This window comes from Danio rerio, chromosome 23, assembly GCF_049306965.1.
Source record: "Danio rerio strain Tuebingen ecotype United States chromosome 23, GRCz12tu, whole genome shotgun sequence".
Classification (NCBI taxonomy): Eukaryota; Metazoa; Chordata; class Actinopteri; order Cypriniformes; family Danionidae; genus Danio; species Danio rerio.
Window position 1 is genome coordinate 21,551,712 of NC_133198.1, and position 15,112 is coordinate 21,566,823.

Sequence of the window (15,112 nt, forward strand, 5' to 3'; positions counted from 1 at the left end):
CGTTTAAATCAGACTTACTAGAGCGCCAAAAAAGAAAACTTACTGGCCCTTAAGGGATTTCAAGCCTTTATGAGTGGCTTTCTTCTGTTTAACATAAAAGAAGATATTTTGAAGAAAGTTGAAAAGCACTGACATCCAAACACATCCATTGTGTTGGACAAAAAAAAAACTTAACTACAACAAGTTTGGAACAAGTGTGGGGACAGAATATCCAGTTTTTAGTGAGCTGTCCCTTCAAGAAAAAGTCAGTGAGCAGAAGAGTATTTTGATGGTGTGTAGTCGATTTTAATGGACTAGCTCTAGAAATAGTTGAACATTGACACATCCAAATTATTAAAGATTTATTTTGCACCCCAATTTATCCACTTCTGATCAGTTAGAACAAAATATATCTCAATATTAAGTTAAAGCAATGTTTTATTAGGACAAAAGCCACTTTCACACATGCATGTATTTTCTTAGATTTCTATTTCTTAGCTGTGAGCTGATTAGCTGTGGTTACTTACCTTTCTGTATGGCCTCTTTAAGTAGGTCATGCTTGGCTTGGAGTTTCGAGATCAGAGAGCTGCCACTTACATGCTCCTTCACTTTCTGAAAACACAAACACATCCAATGAATGAATAAATGAATGAACATTCTATCTTCAGTCATTAGAGTACTTATTGTTTCTTGCTATTTGATTTCAATGATCACTATCTTGGCAAAAAGAGTTACTCAACCATATAAAAGTTCAGTTATTATTTTAATGGCTTTTTTTTTGTGATAAGCTATACTATTTAAATCATACATCTCAAACTCGATTTCTGGAGGGCCACAACTCTGTGCAAATTTCCTCCAAGACTAATCAAACTCAACTAATCAGGGTGTTCAAGACTACTAGAGTCTATTAAGCAGGTGGAATTGGAGGTGGTTGGAGCTAAGCTGTGCAGAGCTGTGGCCCTCCAGGAATTAAGTTTGAGATCTTTAATTTAAATGATTGTGGTAGCTTTAATAGTATTGTTACTGTTCAAAATGGTTTCGATGCTTTCAATATAACCATTTTACAGTAATACATTCTCATATTAACTAGGTGTACATTTATGAGCTCATCAGCCAGACTGCAGTGAAATGCAAAAAGGTTAAACATTTCATTAAATATATTAACTACAGTTCAAAAATATGAATAGATTTTTTATGTGTAAGGCTGTATGTCTTAACAAAAAAGCAATGATATTTATCATATACAGTAAAATTAAAACTAAATAAATTCTATTGTAATATATTTTATAATACAATTAATTCCTTATATGGTAAAAAGTGACATTTTTAGCAATTATTCTTCCAGTTTAAAACAGTTTCAGAATTCTCTAGCAAGTTCAAAAATGTTTAAAAGAACAACATTTATTTGAAATAGATACATGTTGTTAATTATAAATTTCTTTACTGTTACTTTTAATCAATTTAATGCATCCTTGCTGAATATAAGAGTGCTCACATATTTCTGGTACAAAACACACTGTTTATATACAGCTTGATTCTGCAGTCTGGTCATTTTTATAATATTATTTTAGGCAAGGCAAACTTTATTTATAGACCACAATTTTAACACAAACATAGCTCATCCAAAGCACTTTACAATCAATAATAAAAACGACAAATTCAATTAAAATTTGAAATAGAAGGGAAAAAACACAAGTAACATATGATTATTTTAATGTACTCTCATAATTATAAACACATAACTTTGTAGGACAAAGTTTTATTTTATTTAACAGCACTTTTCTATTGTTCTGGTTATTCACATACACTGGGGGAAAAAGACTGTAAAACTGTAAATAAAAACAAACACATACATACAGGGTTTCAAAGACCTAGATGGAAGACATTTTTATTTGCATCATCAAAACAAATATATAATTTAATACATTTGATAATGCAATGATAAACTAATAATAAAATATAGATATTTTAGATATTTCATAGCAAAATATTTTAAATACTGTGTAAAAACAAGCAAGCTCTACTTGTATCCATACACTTTTTTCCAACATAAACTTTCATTAAAATACATTTTAAACAATGAAAAATTTAGTAAAAATTTTAAAAACTATAAAAAGTAAATCTACTAAATCTATCTGTCTAGGTCCATGTTCTCAGACATGGAGCACTTTTTGAACAAATGTTACTGTAAGGAAAATAATTAAACCATTATAATAAATATTAAATTTAGGACTCAAAATTTAGGACTTTTTAAGGCATAAAATTTAGATTATGGGATTTAAGACCCCGCGGAAACCTTATATATAAAACCATTTCTATAAAAAGTCACATGCTGCAGACCTCTTGGACAGGTCACCCTTGTAAATAAGATCTAAATATCAATGTTTTTTAAACCTTGTTAAATAAAGAAACGTAATTGGAATTTTACAATTTTAGTTTTCACATTAAACATGATTAAATCTTCAGAATTAATTCAATATTTGCTTGCAGTTGCTTTGTAAGAGCTTGTAAAAATGTGTTTGCAATTTCTAAGTAAAAAAACGACTTTTTCTTCAATGCGGCAAATGAATGGGATGTCTTCAATATTAAAAAAAAAACAAAAAAAAACACACAGCTAACTTCCACATTGTTAAATGAGGTGGACAGTGCTTGAGTTCCTTACCGTGAAGTAGAAAGTCTCGGTGTCCTGCTGATTGGCTCTACGTTTGGCGAGACTGGGCTTTGTTCCTGTGCCGTCCGCAGTGCCCTCCACTGACGGGGTACTGGAGGCATCTGGAGCGGGGTTGCAGTCGTCATCACAGACGCTCTCCAGCAGGTTTGAGTGGGTTGCTTTAAGGGTCTTGCTGACCTGAAGGAAGTTCACAGGGATGGGATTTGCCACAAACATCCACTGCATAAATTGAGATAACAGTGTGAGGGGCACCGGTTTACCTCATCAGTTTCGAGGGTAACAGATGCCAGTCTGGACTGCAGCTGCTGGAACCTGGTATCGAGCTCATATCTCACCTGGCCTTCAGCGCTCACCTCACACACCTGGCGCACACACACACACACTCAGGATGAGGACATACACACAGAAGTGTTTTCTTTTGTAATATAACATAGCAAGCCATTTCCTCTTGTGATTCAAAGCTTTTTTTCATCAATTTGTAGCAATAGTATTCATTGTCCTATGACACTTCAGATGCGGATTGGATTGAGGAAGAATTCGATTCTGATGAATTTGTTGATCAATTGTGATACTTAATGGAAACATTTACTTCAGTTATTAAGTTATTAGATGAATAAAATTAAAACCAAATGAAAAGTAAATAAATTGCAACAAAAATCTTAGTAAAATAGTTAAATCAGTGGGGAAATATTAATCTAACTACTACAAATGTCAACAAAATGACTAACACATTGCTAAACGGTTTGATTTTAGTACAGTGTGCTCAATGTACTAATATTCAACAGAATACGGACTGACTAGCTAATCAGACATCTTTCCAAAACAATGTTTCTTCAGATAGAAACTAGGGCTGCACAATATTGGGAAAATCTGACATTGCAATATTTTGTTTTGCTGTGGTATATATATGCCTATATGAAAATAATATCACCAGATAACTTGAATAGCTATATTTTGGAAGGTTTCATTCATTTAGATCAACTGGGATAATTAAATCTTTTCTATGAAGTGGATTGGCATAAAATATAATAAATTACAAGCATGTATAAATACTAAAGAGCAATAATAAAAGTAAATAAACAGTGCTTTATGGTTTTCTGGGGAGTGTAACAGTAATCAAGTGCATTGAAATGTAAAATAACATGGTCACCATTGTATAAATAAAAAAAAAAAAACCTTTAACCTTAAATCTTTATTATACATTCTAATTTTGAAATGCAACTAAATCACACATTGCGATATTGATACTAGAATTATATATTGTTCTGCCCTAATAGAAACCAGTGAAAGTTCATACAGTGGATATCATTGAAGTACTCTAATGCTCACACTAGATGCAGAATACGCCAATAAATAGCGCTATTTGTGCATAAATGGACACGTGAACATTTTGACTTTACTCACTCATTCATGTGACAAATTCACTTCACAATATACACAGATTCGCATCATGAGCAGGGCTTCTGTCATTGCTAAATGACTAACATGGAATTTGTTGAGAGAATAGCTGTGTTTATGAAGGCTGAAAAACAAAATGTTTGAAGTTAAAATGTTGTGTTAAAATGTTTGAAGCCGTGTCTGAGCCCACTAGATCCATTCAGAGGTGTACCCAATTCTAGGAGTTCATAAACTCCTCCAGAAACTGTTCCTGGATGATGGAAGCGTTCAGCGGTGTTTTCGACTGAGCCGAGCCCAGTTGAATGAACTGTTGTCGGTGTCGGCAGGAGGATTTTTCCCCAGGACACCAACAACAGGCGCTACATCATAATCACTACCCTACAAGAGAAAGCTCCTGATAGGTTAATGCAGTGCAAACGTCCGATGAAGTTCAGATTTTCAAATTTAGCACAAAATTGAGCACAAAACGCTCAACTCGCGCCACTTCATTTGCGTGAATTGCGTCATTCGCTCCACCTTATTCGCGCTTATCACACTACAGGATGTCTATTCACGTCTTTGCAGTGACTTAACATGTAAATCACTTGTGACTGATGTTTCTTCATCTGGTGTGAATGTGGCATAAGTCTTCCAGTCAGTTTTGATCACAGTAAATGCATTTTTCCTCAAACATCAGTAGTAACCATAGTAACTCCGTGACAGTTGTCGGAGCCTTCATTCATCTGTGTGATCTTGAGGACACTGCAAGCTCTACGCTAAAGATCTTTGCCCGAACCCGTCAGGTCCCGTCGGGTTCAGGCAAAGATGGGTTCGGGTTTAATTTCTATAATTTTAGACGGGGTCGGGTCGGGCTTGGCTTGCGCAGTAAATTAACATTCATGTGATGCATTTCGATTAGCGAGAGAAAGTAATCAAATCGCTTGTTACAACATTAAAATCCCTCCCTGCAAAGGTGAAACAAAAGATGACGGACAAGTCAAAAAGAGCGAATTTGGACTGCGATCAGGCCAGCCGCCAGTCCAAAAAGTACGGTCACAGTAGAGCGCTAAACAGTAATGTATGTACAATAAGCTGACAGGGAAGATGACGAGGTCACTCGCTACATTAAAACTGCTGTCATGGAAAAGTAAATGGATGTTCTTGGCTGGTAGAAGATGAACAAACAATCCTACCCAAAACTTGCAAAATTAGCCAGATCAGAATTCTGCATCTCGGCCTGTAGCTGCAGAAGTAAAAGTGTGTTCAGTGCTGCTGGACGCAACATCCTGAGCGCAGGACTGCGTTAAAGTCATTTACAGTGGATTTAACAATGTTCCTCCACAAAAAAACGTAGCCTAATTTTGGTGAGTAAGGGTTTTTAAATTATGAACAAATATTAATTAAACCATCAAATCATAATGTAGACAGAGTATTTAGGCTAATGTTGGCATTAGGCTATTCTTTTATTATTCAGCTTCGCTGTCGCCTTAAGGCCAGATTATGAAGAGACGTGGTGAAACAAATTTTACAAAGCCTTTATCTTAATTTCGATATTGCCAAATACCCATCATAATTGATCATTTATTTTAATTTAACTTGTTGAGAAAGACTTGTTTTAGTGGTGTGGTGGCCAATTTAAAGGCTAAGTGCATGCATCCAGGTCTATTTAGTGCTGAGATTTTACGATGTTACAGAGGACTTATTTTATTACTTGTTCCAACTTTCAAGTGGCCTACACCCTACATTTATTACAAATAAATTATGTTAAAACATATAAATGACTCAATCTTGAAAAGAGGCAAAAGAGCTGTGTGCCTGTGCACATTTGAATAATGTCGGGCTGTAAACGGGTTCGGGCTTTATAAAGCTATTAATCAAAATGTACCTCTCGAGCCTAATTTTTATGGCTCGATTTCAGCTCTAACTGCAAGTCCTTCACAAGGGAGGGGATTCTCCTACTTACAGATATGCTCAAAAATATTTGCAAAGAGGTAGTTACTATAAGCCATTCGATATGCCCCTGTCATTTACAACAATGTCGGTCAAATAATTCTGTCAAATATTGTGCTGCAATGAACAAAACTAATTTTAACTTGTCTATAACTTGGCAATTGACCATGGAATAAGTGGGATAATCAACAGCTTGCCATGCATTAAAGGATTTTGAGGCACTACAATCCAATGATTATTCCTTATAAAAATAATAATGGTATGGGGATTAAAGGAACAAAAAAAGTATTTTAAATAGAAATTTTAAAGGTACCAAATTTATTTGTAAAAGTTTTTCAGTAATTTTGCTTTTAATACATAAATTCATGACTAACCTTAGGCTAAATGCTTGTAAATATAAAACAGTTTCTTTTATTTGAAAACATATCAATCGTGTAATCATAAATTGTGTAATGTGTATGTGCATTATATTTCAACAATAGGCATTGCATCAGTAAAGAAATATTTCAAGGATTTCCTTCATTCAAGGCCTACTGCAACTATGCACTCCTTCTGGTCCATTACCTGATCTCCTTCATGGGGCTGGTACTGAAAGCGGAAGGGCAGGCAGAAAGCGATGTTGTGGGCCTGCAGCAGAGAGTCTCTATCCTGACCCTGGTTGAGTCCAGTCACCGCAGTGTCCAGCTGCTGAAGGCCATTCTTCATATTCTGGACGATTCGGTTTTTGTATGAGAGGTATCCGCGTATAACCCGCGTCACAGACAGGTGGTACCCCAGATCTGTGCACTGCGTTTGACATCAGCCAGACAAAAAGACAAAGAGAAGAGGAAAACACAGTCATTGTTGGAGCGATTCACACTCGCTGACTGAACCTGCTGTGATGATCTTCTTGACGTGACATGTTTCAACAATCAGCCTCAGGGCAACGGAAAATACAAACGCTTCTGAGAAATGAAGATATCAATGCCACAGAAGATACACAATACCAGTCAAGAAGCAGAAGTGCAAGTATGAAATGACAAAAGGGAGATATTATCTAATAGCTGTAGGGACAAACTCACTGAATTCTATCTGAAGGTACTGAATGAGTTTAAATGTATGAAAACATGAGTAGGGTCTTCTCCTTGACTTTTCCTTGGTAACATTCATAATGAACTGAACTGAATCAATTTTGAACTAGCTAGTACTACAACAGCACTTGATTTAGCTTTATTCTGAACACGCCGGGTCAAACCGGTTCTAGGTTTTCATCCCTCACTACTGTTGCTGATAACGCTAAATGTCTCCGTTTATTGAACATTATAGTCTTGTAAACAAAACAACAACAGCAAATCATTATATACATTCATTCATTTTCTTTTCGGCTTAGTCCCTTTATTAATCCAGGGTCGCCACAGCGGAATGAACCGCCAACTTATCCAGCACGTTTTTAAGCAGCAGATGCCCTTTAAGCCACAACCCATCTCTGGGAAACATCCACACACACTCATTCACACACATACACTACGGACAATTTAGCCAATCCAATTCACCTATACCCCATGTATTTGAAATGTGGAGAAAAGCGGAGCACCCGGAGGAAACCCACGCGAACACAGGGAGAACATGCAAACTCCACACAGAAATGCCAACTGACCCAGCCAAGGCTCGAACCAGCGACCTTCTTGCTGTGAGGCGACAGCACTACCATCTGCGCCATTGTGTCACGATTATTATATACATATTGTTTTAAATCATTTTTTTTTTTCATAAACAATGATTTCTTCATAAACTTCAGTGTTGTTTGAGGGAATTATGAGCAAAAAGAAAACTCCGGCCCCTGCTTAATATTCAGTTTTGGTTTGGTTACCTGTACATTAACATAACTGAAAGAAAAGTCTCAGCAACTTCCAGCTCACCCTGACTTTAAAACAGATGTTGCCAAAGTATTCCTTTGGTTATATAATTCAAAGCTGGAAAAAGGTAATAAATTGCAATACACGTATAACAAGATCATATCAAGGGGAAATTTCCAACCCCTAGCTAATAATATAGAAACATAAAGCTCTTGGTTGTGATATAACTTATACCATATCTTACAAATATAAAAACAAAAACTCCAATAGACTTTTAGCTTTCATATCTTGAATTAGGGGTGACACGGTGGCTCAGTTGGTAGCACTGTCGCCTCACAGGAAGAACGTCGCTGGTTCGTGTCCCAGCAAGTGGGCATTTCTGTGTAGAGTTTGCATGTTCACCCCATGTTCATGTGGGTGTCCACCGGGTGCTCCAGTTTCCCCCTCAGTCCAAAGACATGCGCTATAGGTGAATTGAAGAAACTAAATTGGCCGTTGTGTATGAGTGAGAGTGTGTATGGGTGTTTCCCGTTACTAGGTTGCGGCTGTAAAACATATGCTGGAATAGTTGGCGGTTCATTCCACTGTTGAAAACCCAAATAAAAAAGGGACTAAGCCAAAGGGAAATTAATAAATGAATGAATGAATATGTTGAATTACAGTTTAGGCTTCATCACACAGTCTCAAGAGGTTTGGACTCTGTGTTTTTGGTAAAGTTAGTGACATACTCAGATGGTGTATCAGTAAAACAACAATTACAAATTTAATGTAAATTTATAGATTAGATCTTGTAGCAAACTCATAGTATACACTCTCAGAAATAGAGGTACGTGAGCTGTCACTGGGGTGGTACCTTTTCAAAAGGTACACATTTGTACCTAAAGGGTCCATATTGGTACCTCAAAAGTATATATTAGTACCTAAAAAATTTAAGAGGAAAAGTTTTCTACTTTTTAGGTACTAATGTGTACCCTTTACATGACTATCAAAAGAATGTGAATAAAAGACTAAAGGCATTTACAATCTAACACTACATGGTTTTACACTTTGTTTGTTTGCCGCTGCAATGGGGCATCACTAAGGCAACATTACCACTGTTCTGGAGGAGGGTTTCATATCCCTGCCCTGAAGTTTTAAAGAGGAATTTAAAACAGCAACAATAACCTGAGGTTGAGTTAAGTCAGGGGTGGATTTACTGAATTGGGGGTCTTAAGCAATTCCAGTCAAGGTGCTCAAAAGTCCTAAAATGCACCCTTTCTACTTTTAATTTTTACTAATAGTAACTCAGGGGGGGCCCAAAACTATATGAGCCCTTGTCAATCATCCTAACCCATAACCCCCCAGCAGCACCCCTGTCTTAATGCAATCTACATTTTAATTTATTTGTTTCCTTAAAATGAATTCACAAGTAAAAATAAATAAACTTTTTCATTTTTAAAACAAGATTTTTATCTGGTTTGGCTGCTGGACTGCTCCATGATTGGGGATAGGGCACAAATTTGATGTAATAATTAAAGTTAAAAATGTATTTGTTAGACCCTCACCCTATAAAATATAATAGAAAACAATGCTTTGTATAATTTATAGGTACAATTTATACCTCTACACTTTTATTAATGCCCCCCTAGACTTCCTGGGGCCCCAAGAGGCCGCTTACCTCGCTTATTGTTTAAATCCGCCCTTGCAGTGTGAAAAGTCTATGAGAGTCTATTAAACACTATGAGAAGCATAAATCAGTCAAGGCTTTCCACCGGCAGTGTATCGCTTTCTGTGGTGTTCTCTCAATGGACACATTCTTTATGCAGTAAATACATTAGATAAAACGGTTTGTGTGTTTTGTTTTTTTTTGGTCAGAGGTCAATTCAAAATGAAAAGGGAACTAAAGCATAAGCACATCCTAGAGAGCGTCTAGACAGATGCTAATGGGACAGTGCTGTTTTAGACTCACATCAATCAGCGTGCAAATGTCCTGCAGATAGTATTTATTCATGGAGGCATTAGCTGCTGCCAAGTTGAGCAAGTAGTCGTTGCGAGCTTTAGTGCACTTCAGCTGGGTTTCCTGTACTTTGCCTTGTCTCTGTGAAGCAAGCACACGTACAGAGATAAAGTGAGATGTTGCTCTTCCTGTGCCATCTTCACAGAGCAGAGCTCCGGATGTTACCAGCTTTCATTCTCGCAAACTGATGCGTTTACCTTCTCCATCAGTCTCTCCATTTTTTTGACAGAACTGCGTCTTTGCCCTCCTGATTGGCTGAGGCCGAGATCAGCTGACTTGCCCGTCTGCTTCTCTTCTAGTCGCGTGGCTTCTTTGAGCTTGCCTTCTGCAGCCAGACAGTCGATGTGGTATTGATGATAAGTTTTCAAAGCCTGCAAAACATTCAACACTTTTACAACATGCAAGGCAAAAATTCTTTTTGATGCTAAAAATAAGCTTTTTTATAAAACAACAGAACTATCTGGCTAGGGAGAAAAAACAGATAAATGATTATATAAATGATTATTATGATTATTATTATACTAGTCATTATATAACAGATTTGTGGTAAAATAATTTCATTGTAGTTTAATGTAATAGCTTATTTTGCTAGATTAAAAATGACTTATTAGATAAAAATAACAATAATACTTTTATTATTGTCATTATTATTAACATCATCATCATCATCATTATGATTGTTATACTAGTTAACATTAGTTATTGTATAGTGATGGTTTGTTCTGTAGGTTATCAAGAAAAAAATATAGCTTAAAGGGGCTAATAATTTTGTCCCTAAAATGGTGTTTTAAAAATTAAAAACTGCTTTTATTCAAGCCGAAATAAAACAAATAAGACTTTTTCCAGAAAAAAAAATATTATCAGACATTCTGTGAAAATTTCCTTGCTCTGTTAAACACCATTTGGAATATATTTAAAAAAGAAGAAAAAAAATTGAAGGGGGCTAATAATTCTGACTTCAACTGTGTGTGTGTGTGTGTGTGTGTGTGTGTGTGTGTGTGTGTGTGTGTGTGTGTGTGTGTGTGTGTGTGTGTGTGTGTGTGTRTATATATATATATATATATATATATATATATATATATATATATATATATATATACGTTATGGTATAACAGTGGTTTGCTACAGTATGTAGACTATCGAGAAAAAAATAGCTTAAAGGGGCTAATAATTTTGACCTTAAATTGTTTTTAAAAAAATTAATAACTGCTTTTATTTTAGCTGAAATAAAACAAATAAGACTTTCTCCAGAAAATAAATATATTATCAGACATATTGTGAAAATTTCCTTGCTGTTAAACATCATTTAGGGAATATATATACATATACATATATACATATATATATACATATATATATATATATATATATATATATATATATATATATATATATATATATATATATATATATATATATATATATATATATATATATATACACACACACACATATATATACATATATATATATATATATATATATATATATATACATATATACATATATATATATATATATATATATATATATACACACATACATATATATACATATATATATATATATATATATATATGTATATATGTATATATATATATATATATATGTATATATATGTGTGTGTGTGTGTATATATATATATATATATATATATATATAAAATTTCAAAGGTCGGCCAATAATTCTAAATTTAACTGTATTTACAATTTATTAATTACATTAAGAATAATTTTAGTGATTTTTAAAGACATTATATGAGCAATATCACATGAGTAGCAGGCTGTATGGCTGTATTTCTGCACTGGTGGGAGGTGTGCGTTGGCAAGAAGTGTCCCAACAGTGACACGATAGAGCTGTATCGCACTGCTATGAATGCAATATTGTGTTTATACAACAGTTTAATAGTATAATCGTGTATATAAAAACTTAAATAAAAACATCAAACTTTCTTTCGTCATTCATTCACATCTGCAGCTGACATCAGAACAGCAGAATCCGTTGCTACTTTACAAAAGTCATTTAAGAGTTAGTATCTGAATGATCCTCTAGCGCAGGGGTGCTAAATCCTGTTCCTGGAGAGCTACCTTCCTGCAGATTTTACTTGCTACCCATATCAAACACACCTGCCTGTAATTATCAAGTGGTGTTCAGGTCCTAATTAATTGGTTCAGGTGTGTTTGATATGAATAGCAACTAAAATCTGCAGGAAGGTAGCTCTCCAGGAACAGGATTGAGCACCCCTGCTCTAGCGTAATGCCTAAAGTGATGGCAAAACAGGTGATTTTGCTCCCATGTTAAGATTATAAGGCTGAACAGTATGAAATGCCATCAGTCTAGAGACATTTCCCAGTATTTCTCTGTTGCAGTCAGGACATCGCAATAATTAACCTCAAAAAGCCAAAGCAAAGCAAACACTATTATTTTAATATGGTATAAATACAGCACTACAATATGGAAAAAGAGAGAGATCGACTTAGAAAGTCATTTACCAGATTAATAATGATTTGATCAGCTGCAGTTAGAAATTACGCTGTTTTTTCTCCTCTAAGGGCTTATTATACAGTTTCTGTTGCCATCTTGTGGAGGAACGTCAACCAGCTTTGCTCTACTCAGTATGACAGGCTAATGGATTCCGACGCGTATGCCGATACTTGAAATAGGCACTATTCTTATAAATAAACTGCATAGTTGCAAGTTAAACAACTACATTTTTACCTTAAAAAAAGCCTCAAAAGTACATTATGTTGTCCAACAGCTGCAATATTTGTCAAACTATAGAGAGTTTATTGATCTGTTGTCACTCTATGTAGACCTAGTAATCCAGAAGAGTGAGGAGGCTGTACGAGCACTGTTATCACACAGCTATCAGCCAATCATTTTCGAGTACCAGACAGAACAGTTGCATAAATTTATTTAAAGAACACACCCACACACTCCCACGCGCACACACAAATGCTTGAGCCAAGACACTTAGACGGTAGGCAAGCTGTTTGTTTACTGGAGGGTAGAGAGCACGCAGCTGCTGTGGGCCAGGGTCAGTGGGCTTGATCTCACAGCTCTGCAAAGCTGGAGCGTCGTGTAGGCTTATTTTGTGTGCTAGATGATGGACCAAAAAACGTTCTGAAACCTAAGACTCTATAGAAGGCCACGCAAACACAATCAGCTGTGGATGCATGAGCAAATACGTGCATGGTGAGGTATTTAGTCAAGTTTAATCATGCTTTCTCTGACCGCAGTGAGATGATGCAACTCGAAGCTGATGCCATTTGGACTATTTCAGTTCACTAGAGCGTGTTCTTCTGTGTAAATTTAGCACGTTCGCAGCAAGACAGCCTTTCCACTTACCGTCTGCAGCTCTGTGGTGATTTTCAAAAGCTCATCCTGCATCTGGAGTCCAACCTCCTTGCTCTGAAACAGAGAATACGAGTCAGTTTGAAAGGAGGAAGATGGTTTGGCTGTGTTTTGTGTGGGAGTGTGTTATGTCGGTAAATAAGAGAGGAAGAGAAGGAGGAGGGGGAGAATTAACTGTCGGAGCTGGTAATAGAGTGGGAGAGATTTGTATACCCGCTTTGCCAGGCGGTGTGTGTCCTCTATGCAGTGTGAGAGGCGCTGCGTGAGTGTGTTGCCACAGAGCTCACTGAGTGAACTGTGATCTCGGCTCTCCTGCCTGGTTTGGGTCAGAAGAACAGACCAGCACTGAGCCACCGACAGGTCCAACTGCTCCTTTCTAAAGATAGAGCAGAGTAAAGGAGAAACTGGGTTAAAGATGTGAAGTAAAAGGAAGTACAGACAGATCTTTACTGTATTGTGATGTACATTCAAGTTAAAGAGATTATCTAATCTTTCTCACTTGCAGTGCATCCGGAAAGTATTCATAGCGCTTGACTTTTTTCTGCATTTTTTTTTTTGTTACAGCCTTATTAAATTCATTTATTTCTTCAAAATTCTACTCACAATACCCCCTAATGACAATGTGAAAAAAGATTTTTTTTTTAATTGTTGCGAATTTATTAAAAATTAAAGCTGAAAAATCACATTTACATCAGTATTGACAGCCTTTGCCGTGAAGCTCTAAATTGAGCTCAGGTACATTCTTTTTCCGCTGATCATTCTTGAGATATTTCAGCAGCTTAATTGGAGTTCACCTATGGTAAATTCAGTTGATTGAACATGATTTAAAAAGGCATACACCTGTCTATATAAGGGTTGACAGTGGGTTTCAAAGCATAAACCAAGCATGAAAACTAAGGAATTGTCTGTAGACCTCCGAGACAGGATTGTGTCTAAGCACAAGGCTGTGGAAGGTTACAGAAAAAATTTCTGCTGCTCTAAAAGTTGCAATGAGCACAGTGGCCTCCATCATCTCTAAGTGGAAGATGTTTGGAACCACCAGGACTCTTCCTAGAGCTGGCCGGCCATGTATGCTGAGGGAGGAGATCAAAACCTTGATGGTCACTCTGTCTGAGCTCCAGCGTTCTACTGTGGAGAGACGAGAACCTTAAAGAAGGACAACCATCTGTGCAGCAATCCACCAATCAGGCCTGTATCGTCGAGAGGCCAGAAGGAAGCCACTCTCCGCCTGAAATTTGCCAAAATGCTCTGAAGGACTCTCAGGCCAAAAGAAACAAAATTCTCTGGCCTGATGGTGGTGGCAGCATCATGCTGTGGGGATGTTTTTCAGCAGCAGAAACTGGAGTACTAGTCGGGATAGAGGCAAAGATGAATGTACAATGTACAGAGACATCCTGAATGAAAACCTGCTTTAGAATGCTCTTGACCTCAGACAGGGGCGACGCTTCATCTTCCAGCAGAACAGACCCAAAGCGCACTGCCAAAATATCAATGGAGTGGCTTCACAACAACTCGGTGAATGTCCTTGAGTGGTCCAGCCAGAGCCCAGACCTAAATCCTATTGAACATCTTTGGAGAGATCTGAAAATGGCTGTACACTGCACTTCCCATGCAACCTGATAGAGTTTGAGGGGTACTGCAAAGAGGAATGGGCAAAATTTCCCAAAGATGGGTGTGCCAAGCTTGTGGCTTCATATTCAAAAAGACTCTAGGCTGTAATTGCTGTCAAAGGTGCATTAACAAAGTATTGAGCAAAGGCTACAAATACGTATGTACATGTGATTATTCAGGTTTTTATATTTAATAAATTTGCAACAATTAAAAAAAAAATTTTGTTCACATTATATTTTGTTGTCATTATGGGGTATTGTTTGTAGAATTTTAAGGAAATAAATGAATTTAATACACTTTGGAATAAGGCTGTAACATAAAAAAAAATGTGGAAAAAGT

General features: G+C 36.3%; 1 protein-coding gene across 8 annotated transcripts in view; it reads right to left on the reverse strand.

Annotated features, from left to right (window-relative positions):
* The window catches only part of arhgap4b (Rho GTPase activating protein 4b), a 73,250-nt gene that overhangs the window by 34,468 nt on the left and 23,670 nt on the right, over positions 1 to 15,112 (reverse strand). For 6 of the 8 annotated variants that reach the window (XR_012398451.1, XR_012398450.1, XM_068216888.2 and 3 more), the window contains exons 4-11: positions 13,376 to 13,538; positions 13,157 to 13,219; positions 10,006 to 10,179; positions 9,761 to 9,889; positions 6,542 to 6,763; positions 2,911 to 3,012; positions 2,642 to 2,827; positions 507 to 591 (exon numbers count right to left, since the gene is read on the reverse strand). Coding sequence is in view for 6 of the 8 variants with exons in the window: in XM_068216888.2 (XP_068072989.1) it covers positions 507 to 591; positions 2,642 to 2,827; positions 2,911 to 3,012; positions 6,542 to 6,763; positions 9,761 to 9,889; positions 10,006 to 10,179; positions 13,157 to 13,219; positions 13,376 to 13,538 (1,124 nt within the window). In the remaining 2 variants the exon portion in view is untranslated. Of the gene's footprint in view, positions 1 to 506; positions 592 to 2,641; positions 2,828 to 2,910; positions 3,013 to 6,541; positions 6,764 to 9,760; positions 9,890 to 10,005; positions 10,180 to 13,156; positions 13,220 to 13,375; positions 13,539 to 15,112 lie in introns of those variants that run through there. The other 2 variants (XM_073938787.1, XM_073938786.1) reach the window with 1 other exon arrangement.